This window comes from Schistocerca piceifrons, chromosome 2, assembly GCF_021461385.2.
Source record: "Schistocerca piceifrons isolate TAMUIC-IGC-003096 chromosome 2, iqSchPice1.1, whole genome shotgun sequence".
NCBI lineage: Eukaryota > Metazoa > Arthropoda > Insecta > Orthoptera > Acrididae > Schistocerca > Schistocerca piceifrons.
The window spans coordinates 657,111,999-657,125,247 of NC_060139.1; the positions used below are offsets into that span (position 1 = coordinate 657,111,999).

General features: G+C 44.2%; 1 protein-coding gene across 1 annotated transcript in view; it reads left to right on the forward strand.

The window, feature by feature from the left end:
* LOC124776994 (unconventional myosin-XV-like) overlaps positions 1-13,249 on the forward strand; it is a 465,068-nt gene that overhangs the window by 52,889 nt on the left and 398,930 nt on the right. Inside the window, exon 2 of the mRNA XM_047252242.1 lies at positions 12,074-12,162. Within this exon, the coding sequence (XP_047108198.1) occupies positions 12,074-12,162 (89 nt within the window). The remainder of the gene's footprint in view (positions 1-12,073; positions 12,163-13,249) is intronic.

Here is a 13,249-nt window from a genome sequence, read left to right on the forward strand (position 1 = left end):
TTGACGGGAATACACAGAGTTGTAACTCGCCACAGAGTTGTAACTCGCCTGGTATCAGATGCGATGAGGAACGCTCTATCTTCGATTGAGAAGGCACAAATTGTTTGGTCCTGATTACCAAACTCTGTTTCATCAGTCCCATATGGGTTTGAATGTAACGGGTGGATGGAAGACAGGTGGTCCTAACGTCTGTTCCCTATTACAAAAATTTATTTCTAAGGAACTGTGCTTGATACAGCTATGCGGTTTGTTGCAAATCGTAACCTGAGTCACGAAGTTTTTTATGGATTGCGTTTTTCTACAAATGGTAGCTTAGCTCACGATGTTTTTATGGATACACTTCTACACCTTACGTTGCACCTCAATTACAGGAATATCGACCATTGGCAGTGCTTCACCCAGATGATGCACCGTCAACCTGGACGTTATTTGTTCGCCAGTTCTTGGACGTAACCCCTCTGGAAAGATGGATCGGTGGAGACGGTCCAACATCATGGCCACCACGTTCACCAGACATAACCCCTCTTTACTGTCTTGTACGAGTTCTGCGTCAAGGATGCAACGTTCAGTTCACCAGTCTTTGATGAACAAACTCTTACGGCAAGAATACAAGATGCTGTAAAGACAGCGACGGAACAATTGTTGCTAGCGACATTGAGAGAAACTGAGTAACACCCACACGTTCTACGAGCAACAACAGAGCACATGCGGGAGTGTATCCATAAAACACCATATGAGTTGAGCTACCATTTGCAAAAAATCAGATAGCTGTATCTAGCATGGTTCCTTAGAAATAAATTTTTGTAATCAGGGGGGGGGGGGGGGGGGCATGTTATGCTCAATCTGTAAAAGCTGACAATTTTTGTTCGTTTAAATGAGTCCTTGCACCGCCTTATGGGCTCTCAGCGAATAGCAGTTACGAGATGCAAGTTAAAAGGTATCATGACCAGAAAGTCACATGGAAATCACAACTCCAGTTTCCACAGAAACAAACAGTTTCCTTCCACTTCAACGAATTTCGATGCTCATTTCTACAACAAGCACATCCTCCAGTTAACAAATAGCTCTACGTTGTTAAGCAAACCAGCCAACGAATAAAATAAGGGGCGAACAGAAAGTTTCCGTTCGAGGGCCTTACAATCCAGAGTCGATATGCCAATCACACAAAATCGTCGTGAACACTGATGCAATCATCCCACCGACGCACCAGCCTGAAAATAGCCCTTTAGTAAAAAACATGTACTGCTGTGTGAAGAAGTCCACAACACTGCTGTGCGTCCTCGTCCGACAGAAATCGACGACCCTTCAGCGCCTTTTATAAGGGACCGAAGACGTCATAATCGCATGGGGACAGAACAGGACTAAAGGGCGGATGCGCGAGTGTCTGCCGCGTGAGTTGGCGTTACTTCTGCAATACGAAATTTGCGATATGGGGACGTGCGTTATCATGAAGAAGCAGCACACACTGTCCTGGTGGTTTTCGACAGATGTCTGTCACGTACACATTCTTCAATCTCCGATGGATATCTACCGGTGTTTTTCCTTCGGCAGCCAAGAAAAGAATAAAAGCACTTTGGTTCCGATTGGACACATCTGATAATAATGTCGCCATAGTTCACGTTTGCATATTTACCGGGCGTTGTAGAAACATGAATGCCACGCTAATCCCTTGCCAACATGTCGTTGCTTATGTACCTGCATCGGAGTCGTGCTACGTCGCATATACGCTGCAGCAACGCCCTCAAACGGAAACTTTCTGTTCGCCCCTTGTAACATATGCTCGGGTTAAATTACCGTGCATTCGTCTTTGAAACTGTCGATCAGCTACATCAACAGCAAAGCTACCGTCGTAATATCGCGGTGTCTCCGTTACAATGATCACGTTCGACATTCGGAGCTAGTGATAACATTCTCACTCGGTCCTGTCTCATTCTAATCCACGACGTCCCTGAACCGACTCTCCGATTTCCGCTTTTTTGCAATCGGCACTGCTACTGCAGAAAGATTAGTTTGTTTGTCGCGCCCTTGGCGAACCTCACTGGTTCGGCTATCTCCACAGCTAGTAACAACCCTTTCAAAAAATGTTCAAATGTGTGTGAAATCTTATGGGACTTAACTGCTAAGGTCATCAGTCCCTAAGCTTACACAGTACTTAACCTAAATTATCCTAAGGACAAACACACACACACCCATGCCCGAGGAAGGACTCGAACCTCCGCCGGGATCAGCCGCACAGTCCATGACTGCAGAGCCTTAGACAGCGCGGTATTAGCTGCCTCTTATAATACGAGGGTTGCCCAGAAAGTAATGCACCGCGCTTTTTTCTTCAGCAATTCTTTACTGAACATAATGTGAATTACACACACGAAAGAATGGTGTTTCATCTACACACCCGATTTTTTCACGTGATATCCACCCGTCCTAGGGCGTTCTTCCAGCGCGAAACAATGGTCTGTATGCTCAAATGGTTCAAACGGCTCTGAGCACTATGCGACTTAACATCTGAGTTCATCAGTCCCCTAGAACTTAGTACTACTTAAACCTAACTAACCTAAGGACATCACACACATACATGCCCGAGGCAGGATTCGAAACTGCGACCGTAGCGTCGCCCTGCTCCAGACTGAAGCGCCTAGAACCTCTCGGCCACATCGACCGGCGCATGGCGTGTATGCTGTGTCGGTACCAATCCTTCAACATCTCAGGGTGCGGATAGCTGCATTCACACTTCCTTTGCTGATTGACAGATGCAGCACCAACTGCCGAGTCGTAATGCCTCTGTCCTCGCGAATGACAACGTCAGCTCGCTGCAACATGTCTGGTGTGGCAGCCGTGGATGGTCTCCCCGTCCGCTGCAAATCGAGGATCTGCGCCGAGTCGCCTTCTGATGACCTCACCTCCGTGTCCAGGGAGTAACTGAACTTCTGTCGGCAGTAGATGCTCCATAGACTTTGCACAAGCGTTTGTAAATATTCCCCGCAGTTTCTTTCTCTGCAGTGAGAAATTCAATAACGTCACGTTGCTTGTAACGTACATCACTTACAGACGTCATTTTGAAACTGTCCTGCAGCTACGCTATCGGTCAGAAATGTTGGAAATTTGGTGCGCTCCTTCAGGAGACATCAAATATTACAGAAGTAACGTTTCGCATTCGCAGCATTGTTTTCTCCTGAGAAGAAATATGCAGTGCATTGCTTTCTGAGCAATCCTCGTAGCATAATCACTAACTGTGGGAAATCGCCTGCGTGCTGGTCGGAGTAAGGGCTGATTCTAAGTAACCGCGCTATGAAGGCGGACATTAAGTTACATATTACCTTATTACGATAATGAAGTATTATAACACCAACTCGAATCTGTTTTTCATATCCATTACAATCTGTACTTTCAGTGGTGCCTCTTTTGTTTTCAGTCTTCCATTCCAGGTCCATCTTCTTCCGTATCTTCTCTGTGAACCGGATAATCTTTTCACAGTACACATCGCGTTCTCTTTTCCGTGATCTATATCAGCTTAACATTTCCAGGATGCGCTGTATGCTCTCTATGCTGTATATGTAGAGAATTGTGAAGGTGGTTCGATGAACCCTCTGCCAGGCACTTAAATGCGATTCGCAGAGTATCGATCTAGATGTAGATGGATGTCGGGAACACCTCCGTATTCATCTGAACCGATATGAAATGTGTTATGGAAGTTGCACGCGTTCTTATTGGTCTGCCAACAGCTTTGGGACTTAAACCTCCACACCTTTATTACAAACTTTCCTAAGAAATAAATTTACAGATTTGTTGTTGTTAATGAGTTATGTCTGCCCTCATGTGACTGTTTTTTTTTCTTTGCTTTCGGAATGAAGCAGTAAGATGTTCATATAAGGAAAACAATAAAACAAAATACCGGAGAGATTTAGCTGAAGAAGCTGAAACAGTCGCTTATCTTAAATGCTTTAACCACGAAACGAACCACTTCCGCTTATGACTACGATATCGAGTACAACTTAGATAAAGGCGACCGAGTGTACCAAATCGACGGAGTAATATGAGAACGGTTCGTGATGTAACGGTTGACGTTTAGCTGGAGAACCATTCGTCCAGATTGATTGCGTATATCACGTACAACGGTGTTACATCATCCCGACTCACTTTCAACACTCGCATGGAGCGAGATCAAAATTTCCCAGCGTGTCATGAAGGTGGCGTTGATGTAAAGTAGATTTTTGTTTTTGCTATGGTCGTGCATGTCGCGTACCAATTTGACTTGAGGAATATTTTTGTTTATATGGCTTTTAGAAGAACTCAAATCATATGTGTTCCGTTCACATACTGGACCGTCCAGATTGATTGCCAACAGAATTTCATCGAAAGTTGGTGAGGGTTAAAAAGCAGCCTATTTTTCAATTTTCAACAGTTAAGAAAAAAACTGTGACTGAAAGTAAACGTGCCCTAAGTCCCATGAAGATGGTTCTCGCAAAGAACATCCCAGATCCACTACCACGGATGCATACATCAATACGTGTTCGGGAGTTACAATGTATGGAATAACTGCAGCTGAAGACACATCAAAAGCAAGATGTAACATATTTTACACAATGAACTAATTATTTGAAAACTATGTTCAGTATGGATGCCATAAGTGTCGAATGCTAAAACAAAGAAAATGTGAAAATTAATATTAAGGCGATGTTATAAAGATCCATTAGGTTCTGTGGATCGATCTGTAACTGTCGATCAGATATGAGTGCACATTGAAACGCAAACCGAAACAGCAATGAAATCAGTTGGTGGAAACTGATAGCCTTGCACCAAAAACGGCTAAGTATTTTCATTAGCCGAATATGTTATTGGCAGTGTTTGATTAATTTTTGTTAGTCATTACTTTGTAACAGTAAAAATTAATCAGCGAATACTACATCTGTCTCAATTCAATGAAAAAAAAAGAGCGACCTGTATTGCAAAAACAAAATAAGTTGTTTTTTCAGGACAACCCACCTGCCCACAAAGCAGCTCTGACAATGGCAAAACTGATGTCATTGAAGCACGAGTTGTTGGAAATTGATCCTATTCAACAGGTTTTATACCTTCTAACATCCGTCTATTCACATGTCTAATGACATCTGTAGTTCGAAGTCATTTGAGTCCAATGTAAAGGTTACGGCAGCCGCAGATCAATATCTTGCACACTCTCTAGAGTCGCGTTTCAGGGATGGAATCCACGCACAGAAGAAACCATTGCCCTAAGAGTCCGAAGTAGAGAAAAAACCGTGATTTGAATCCGGATCTCCTGCTTGTCACGAGCAATCGCTGTAAACATTAGGTTACCTGGCCACCCTTCCAGGCCCGAAACATATTTTGTCTTTCATAAACAACCAGCTGAGCACTAAACGTAATTTTAACAAGGACACTTTCGTTATCTGGAATACTCATAACTAAACGTATCCCCTGTCTGTGAGCTATCAGTAGTAGTGTCGGAAGTTCCATGCGGCTTTTCGCGGATGTTGCTGTAGTATGCAGAGAAATTGCAGCATTAGAAAATGGCAGCGAAATGCAGGAAGATCTGCAGCGGATAGGCACTTGGTGCAGGGAGTTGCAACTGACCCTTAACATTGAAAAATGTAATGTACTGCGAATACATAGAAAGAAGGATCCTTTATTGTATGATTATATGATAGCGGAACAAACACTGGTAGCAGTTACTTCTGTAAAATATCTGGGAGTATGCGTACGGAACGATTTGAAGTGAAATGATCATATAAAATTAACTGTTGGTAAGGCGGGGGCCAGGTTGAGATTCATTGGGAGAGTCCTTAGAAAATGTAGTCCATCAACAAAGAAGGTGGCTTACAAAACACTCGTTCGACCGATACTTGAGCATTGCTCATCAGTGTGGGATCCGTACCAAAAATGGCTCTGAGCACTATGGGACTCAACTGCTGAGGTCATTAGTCCCCTAGAACGTAGAACTAGTTAAACCTAACTAACCTAAGGACAACACAAACATCCATGCCCGAGGCAGGATTCGAACCTGCGACCGTAGCGGTCTTGCGGTTCCAGACTGCAGCGCCTTTAACCTCATGGCCACTTCGGCCGGCGATCCGTACCAGATCGGGTTGACAGAGGAGATAGAGAAGATCCAAAGAAGAGCGGCGCGTTTCGTCACAGGGTTATTTGGTAAGCGTGATAGCGTTACGGAAATGTTTAGCAAACTCAAGTGGCAGACTCTGCAAGAGAGGCGCTCTGCATCGCGGTGTAGCTTGCTGTCGAGGTTTCGAGAGGGTGCGTTTCTGGATGACGTATCGAATATATTGCTTCCCCCTACTTATACCTCCCGAGGAGATCGCGAATGTAAAATTAGAGAGATTCGAGCGCGCACGGGGGCTTTCTGGCAGTCGTTATTCTCGCGAACCATATGCGACTGGAACAGGAAAGGGGGGTAATGACAGTGGCACGTAAAGTGCCCTCCGCCTCACACCGTTGGGTGGCTTGTGAAGTATAAATGTAGATGTAGATGTAGCGAACTTGCAATATGAAATAACTATTTATGTACACATCAGCGCTGAGACGACGGTCTAGTGCGAGTTGGGTACATAACATTAGAAAACATACTTGGGCGTATGGAAAAAGACCGTAAGGCTCGAAGAAGAGAATTATCCAACTGTGGATGTCAATGACAATTGCTGATGGTGAATCATTAGTGTATGATGTGTGTAGTTTCTAATATCCTTTTTACAATAGACTGAAATTCACCATTGCTATTCATAAAACAGTTACTTGCGCGGTTCTAAACAGTGTTACTTCATAAGCAAAAAAGAAAAAAAGTTCATGCGAAGAATTTCACTCAGTTAACTGAAGTTATTTCTAGTCGAATTGTTGCCGCTGGCAATGTCATCTGTTCAATTAAGGAGTTAATTACATCTCTAAAAAAACTGTTACGCTGACCACAGGACGTTAAAGCATATTTTTTACTGGCAGCAGTAGCACTGATTATCTACATTTTTCTCAGTGCCAAATTACACACATCAAAGAAAGTTTTGCATCACCTCGCTTCTGAGAGTTCCGGAACCTGTACAGAAAATTGGAACAGAGATCAACATAAACATAATTTCCGCCCTTTTTATTGTCATGAAACACACACATTGCATGTTGTACCACCATACAGTGAGACCTTCAGAGGTGGTGGTCCAGATTGCTGTACACATCGGTACCTCTTAATACCTTCTTGCATTGATGCTTGCCTGTATTCGTCGTGGCATACTATCCACAAGTTCATCAAGGCACTGCTGGTCCAGATTGTCTCACTCCTCGACGGCAAGTCGGCGTAGATGCCTCAGAGTGGTTGGTGGGTCACGTCGTCCATAAACAGCCCTTTTTTCTCTATCCCAGGCATTATCGATAGGGTTCATGTCTGAAGAACATGCTGGCCACTCTAGTCAAGCGATGTTGTTATCCTGAAGGAAGTCATTCACAAGATGTGCACGATGGGGGCGCGAATTGTCGTCCATGAAGACCAATGCCTCGCCAATATGCTGCCGATATGGTTGCACTACCTGTTGGAGAATCGTACAACTGTTATAGCGGCTTCCATGACCACCAGCGGAGTACGTCGGCACCATATAATGCCACCCCAAAACAGCAGGGAACCTCCACCTTGCTTCACTCACTGGACAGTGTGTCTAAGGCGTTCAGCTTGACCGGGTTGCCTCCAGACACGTCTCCGACGATTTTCTAGTTGAAGGCCTATGCATCGGGGAAGAGAACGTGATGCCAATCCTGAGCGGTCCTTTCGACGTGTTATTGGGTCCATGTGTACCGCGCTGCATGGTGTAGTGGTTGCGAAATGGACCTCGCCATGGACATCGGGAGTGAAGTTGCGCATCTTGCAGCCTATTGCACACAGTTTGAGTTGTAACACGACATCCTGTGGCTGCACGAGAAGCATTATTCAACATGGTGGCGTTGCTGTCAGGGTTCCTCCGAGCCATAATCCGTAGGTAGCGATCATCCACAGCAGTAGTAGCTCTTGGGCGGTCTGAGCGAGGCATGTCATCGACAGTTCCTGTCTCTCTGTATCTCCTCCACGTTCGATCAACATTGTTTTGGTTCACTTCGAGATGCCTAGACACTTCCCTTGTTGAGAGCCCTTCCTAGCACAAAGTAACAATGCGAACGCGATCGAACCGCGGTATTGACCGTCTAGGCATGGTTGAACTACAGACAACACGAGCCGTGAACCTCCTTCCTAGTGGAATGACTGGAACTGATCGACTGGCGGGCCCCCTCCGTCTAATAGGTGCTGCTCATGCTTCGTTGTTTACATCTTCGGGTTTGTTTAGTGACATCTCTGACCAGTCAAAGGGACTGTGTCTTTGATACAATATATGCAGTCAACGTCTATCTTCAGTAGTTATGGGAACTGGGGTGATGCAAAACTTTTTTTGATGTGTGTAGTTGTACATGATGAAATGTTTCGCGATGATGCACACTACTTACGGAAACGGTGTGGCACTACAGCTTCCACCAGTATTTTTGCTCGGCAGACGAAAGCTAAATTCCGGAAGGATTACAACTAAAACCACCAAAAAATAGACGTCCACAGCGAGGGATAGAAGAGGGCAAGTGCCTCCTCGTCGCCCCCCCTCCCCGCCTCTATCTCCAAAAAGGAATACTTCCAGACTGAATGCGCATCTTGCCCCGCCAAAGAGACAGATATATTCAGTTCGATATCTGTTTGAAGATAGCCGGAACATGTCATGGACAAGGACCAGAAGCAAGTGTACGCAGAGGCATTTGTCCTGTAATCTGTAAACTATTTCGTCATTCAGCACGAAATTATGATGTGGTTCGCCCTTCTCCTTCTCAGCTCAGATGCTGGGTACGCTCTTGTCTGACAAACAGTTAATGAAGTCAGTCTGGCAAAGGAAGTGGGTCAGTGGAATATGGAGATGTAGCTGTCATAAAATCACACAATTCAAATTAGTCTACTTCACCATGAAAATTTTAAAGTGACTATAAAGACTTGAAATACAGCATGCTGTATTACAGACGAAGTAACAGAGGTGAACAGGTCAGCTTGTGACTGCTCTAGTGAGGAGCGTGGAATGGAGGAGGGGAAGAGTCTTATTCATAAGACAAAAATGCAAGTCATCAATGCTCTTTTTTCCTAAATAATGTAGAATTAAAATAGAAATTAGTGCCGCATTCTAAACAAAGATGTGACAAGCAATACAAATCTCGCTGAAATAGATAATCTGTTCTAATGCTATTGCATACTATAACATTTATATTTGAATGAATGTAAATAAACATATTCGAGTGTATGCTGGTATTCAGGTGGTGCTGAACACATTAAGCTAAGTGAATTTATCATTGAAAATATGAGATGTTGTTACATTTTATACCGACATAAAACATATACGCGTTATGGAAATACGAAAGTCCGCAACTCGAGGTCGTGCGGTAGTGTTCTCGCTTCCCACGCTCGGGTTCCCGGGTTCGATTCCCGGCGGTGTCAGGGATTTTCTCTGCCTTGTGATGACTGGGTGTTGTGTGACGTCCTTAGGTTAGTTAGGTTTAAGTAGTTCTAAGTTCTAGGAGACTGATGACCATAGATGTTAAGTCCCATAGTGCTCAGAGCCATTTGAACCATTTTTTTAAATACAACATGGAAAGATGATAAATACTTACACTATCTAAATAAAAAGTGCACAGAAGTGACATGCCTTCTATGCATACAACAGCGTGATTAGTTTTTCCCCCTCAGATATAAAAATAGTGGTGGCAGCGAGAGTCAGTGTTGTGCTACAAATTAATATCTGTGGCATTTGAGCTACAGTTGTCCTGTGATTTTTTCTTTGGCAGTAAATATGACTTACGCCTCTGGAAATGATGTATTTACTTTAAAAAATTAAACTGCACCGTGGTACGGGCTCCACGATAAACTGCACGTCTAGGTCACGACATGCTTTGGCTAGATGCGCGGTCTTCGTGGTCGGAGAAAATCAACGATGTACCACCTGCAATACTCAGAAAACCTCTGCAGTATCTAAAGCCATGTGTGTTTGATGAGTGATTTACTTCATTCAACTTTCGTAATTTGAGTAAAATGCAACCAAATAAGTCGACGAAACGGAGAACTTGTACAAAAAGTTTCGAAACTGTGACCCTTGTCTTGTATCACGTCCATTATCCATTGCATACTGCTCTAGCAATAACGCTAAATTACAAATTAAAAGATCAAATGAAAATAAAATGTAGTATCTGAGACTTCCATGCACTTGGAGACTTTCGCACGCTCCAGATATTAGTGTCAAGGACTAGCCCGTGTATGTGTTGTCTGAAGTTACACTTGCATGACATGAGACGGGATGGAAATAGCCCTAGAAACATTATAAAAGAGCTCTTTTATTTAACATTATATCCTCCGAACATGGAACTGGCTCGCATGCGAGCGGGGAACGCTAAGGGAGGTAGGCCAAGCTCGAATCAGTGCTTAAAAAATGCGTGTGTGTATGTGAGCGGGACTCACACTAGATAGGAGTAACAGGGGTATTGAACATACACGGAGAAGGGAAACACGAATGGCCCCAGGTTTGTTTGACTGATGGGAGAGTGTCACAAATATACCAAAGAAACTGAACTGGCAGACTCTTGCAGGTAGGCGTAAACTATCTCGAGAAAGTGTACTAACAAAGTTTCAAGAACCGGCTTTAAATGGCTACTCTAGGAATACAGTACAGCCACTTACGTATCGCTCACATAGGAATCTTGAGGACAGGATTAGAAAAATTGCACCACGCATAGAGGCATTCAAACATCCCTCCCGTGCTCCATACGTGAATGGAACGAAAGAAACCATTATAACTTGTACAATGCGATATACCCTGCCATGCACTTAACGGCGGTTTACAGAGTATATATGTAGATGTGAATGTAATATCCTGTCAATGACGAAGTCATTAAAGACCGTGTGCAAACTCGGACTGGTCAAGGAAGGGAGAATAAAATAGCTGTACCATTTCAAAGTAACCATCCCTACATTCGCTTTAAACGGTTTAGGAAAGCCAAATAAATCCTAAATATGGTTGGTCGGACAGGGTTTGATCCTAGCTCGTCCAGAATCCGAATGCAGTGCGTTAACCATTCCGACAACTCGCTCGATCGGGATCGAATCCTCGCACCGTATTAGTGATCAGTCTGGTATACAGACCAGCCTGATGGTGACTTTTGGTGGTTTTCCACGAACACGACTAAGATAAAAAATGGTTCAAATGGCTCTGAGCACTATGGGACTAAACTTCTAAGGTCATCAGTCCCCTAGAACTTAGAACTACTTAAACCTAACTAACCTAAGGACATCACACACATCCATGCCCGGGGCAGGATTCGAACCTGTGACCGTAGCGGTCGCGTGGTTCCAGACTGTAGCGCCTAGGACCGCTCGGCCACCCCGGCCGGCACGACTAAGATACTCTCAACCGCCTACAAGAATGAAAGGAATGTTGCGCCCTTTGAAAGATAGTAATGGTCTCTGATTTCGAGGTGGTTACAATATACCGTGTGAATGCGCCAGTACCTACGTGGGACAGTCTATCCATACCGTTTCCCAGGACTGTTCCGAATATCAGCGACACATATCTCTGCCTTAAAAGTGAAATGCCTACAAAGACAGTGAAAAAGCAAACGAACACACAACGACGTGTACACAAGTGAGAGATAGTTGTCGCTTCTTAGGTAACTGATAATTGTGGCGACCGGAAAGGCATTCGGTAACACAACTAAAACAAAAATTACTGCCGGTTGGGATTTTTTTGCGCACCGTTACTGGACTCTGATACAAGTAGGCAATATGGACATGTAACGTTCTGTAAATGAAACTAACGTTTCACACTATGTATTAGCGAAGTACGTTTCACACTCTGTATTAGTGAAGTATTTGGTGGATGTGTGTGTGTGTGTGTGTGTGTGTGTGTGTGTGTGTGAGAGAGAGAGAGAGAGAGAGAGAGAGAGAGGGTAAGATAACAGGAAAATGATTGTGTGGCGGTAGTGCGAGCAGCATGGTGATGGAAATATGTTTTGTATGTTGCAGCCGCAGGTGTTCACGCTGACCAGCCTGGCGGGCGTGAAGAGGCGGCAAGACCTAGGCCAGACCGGCATAGATGACATGATACAGCTCTCGTGAGTACGACGTCAACTGTCTTCTCCAATATGCCCGCACCCCCCCCCCCCCGCCCCCTCCAGTCCCCACTACCCATGAAAGTCTAAGTCTGCTAAAGGAGCCTGGTTTCAAAAACATGCCGAGTCTTTTTGCGGAAAAAATTCGACCTTCCTATCTATATAATGTTCGGTTTCTTCTTCAAATATGTCCCTATAGGACAAGTGTATGAACTTAACATCTGGATGGCATTTGGACGTATAGTTCAGTCGTAAGTATGTGTACTAGATTTCTGTCTCTTCTATTAAAATTGAAGAATTTGGTCGCTTTCGAAACTTGGCTCCTTTATTGACTTCTGGGTCTATGCTAGAAGTGGAGAGTATTTGCTATGTTCACCAACTCCTTTCGTAAAGTCAGCGGTGTGAAGAGGTGCTTGAATGCTTGTAGGTTCCGTGCAACGGGCTAAAAACGAGCAAAGGGATCCTCATGGTTTGCCAATGAGAGACGATGACATCGTATCAGAGATTTTCTTTCATTACACGTACGCATTATTCATACCAGGGTACTACGAGAGTCGGTCAATAAGTAATGCCCCACAATTTTTTTTCTCAGAACACATTTATTCTTTGGTAATAGTACTAGCCAATATTTATTTTGCATGCGCTATTTTTCTACATGTTGTCCATTACGTTCAGCATTGTGTAAGAGAATTCGTTCCCTGTTGGCGAAAAATCTTGTCCTGTGCTTGTAGCCATGTTTTCACTGTTCTCTCCATTGGCCTCAAACTCCTCCAAAAGTTCAGATGAAATGGCTTTTGTTTGAATTTTGTGGTCTGTTGTGAGCTATCGCGGAACCCATCTTGAGCACACCTTTGAATATCCAGTGCTCACCGATAGCTACAGAACCAATTTCGAGTTGCGCTAGTCGGTCTGCATGGATAATGGCATCCAGACGATTCACCATGTCGGGAGCAGTGGCCCAGACGGGACGACCCGAACGTAGCCGATCATTGCGCTCAGTTTCTGTACTTCCTGACGCCTTAACTCTTTTCACCTATCACGCAGTAGTACTCCTATCAGCTGATGATTGCTGCACAATGAATTTTAACCA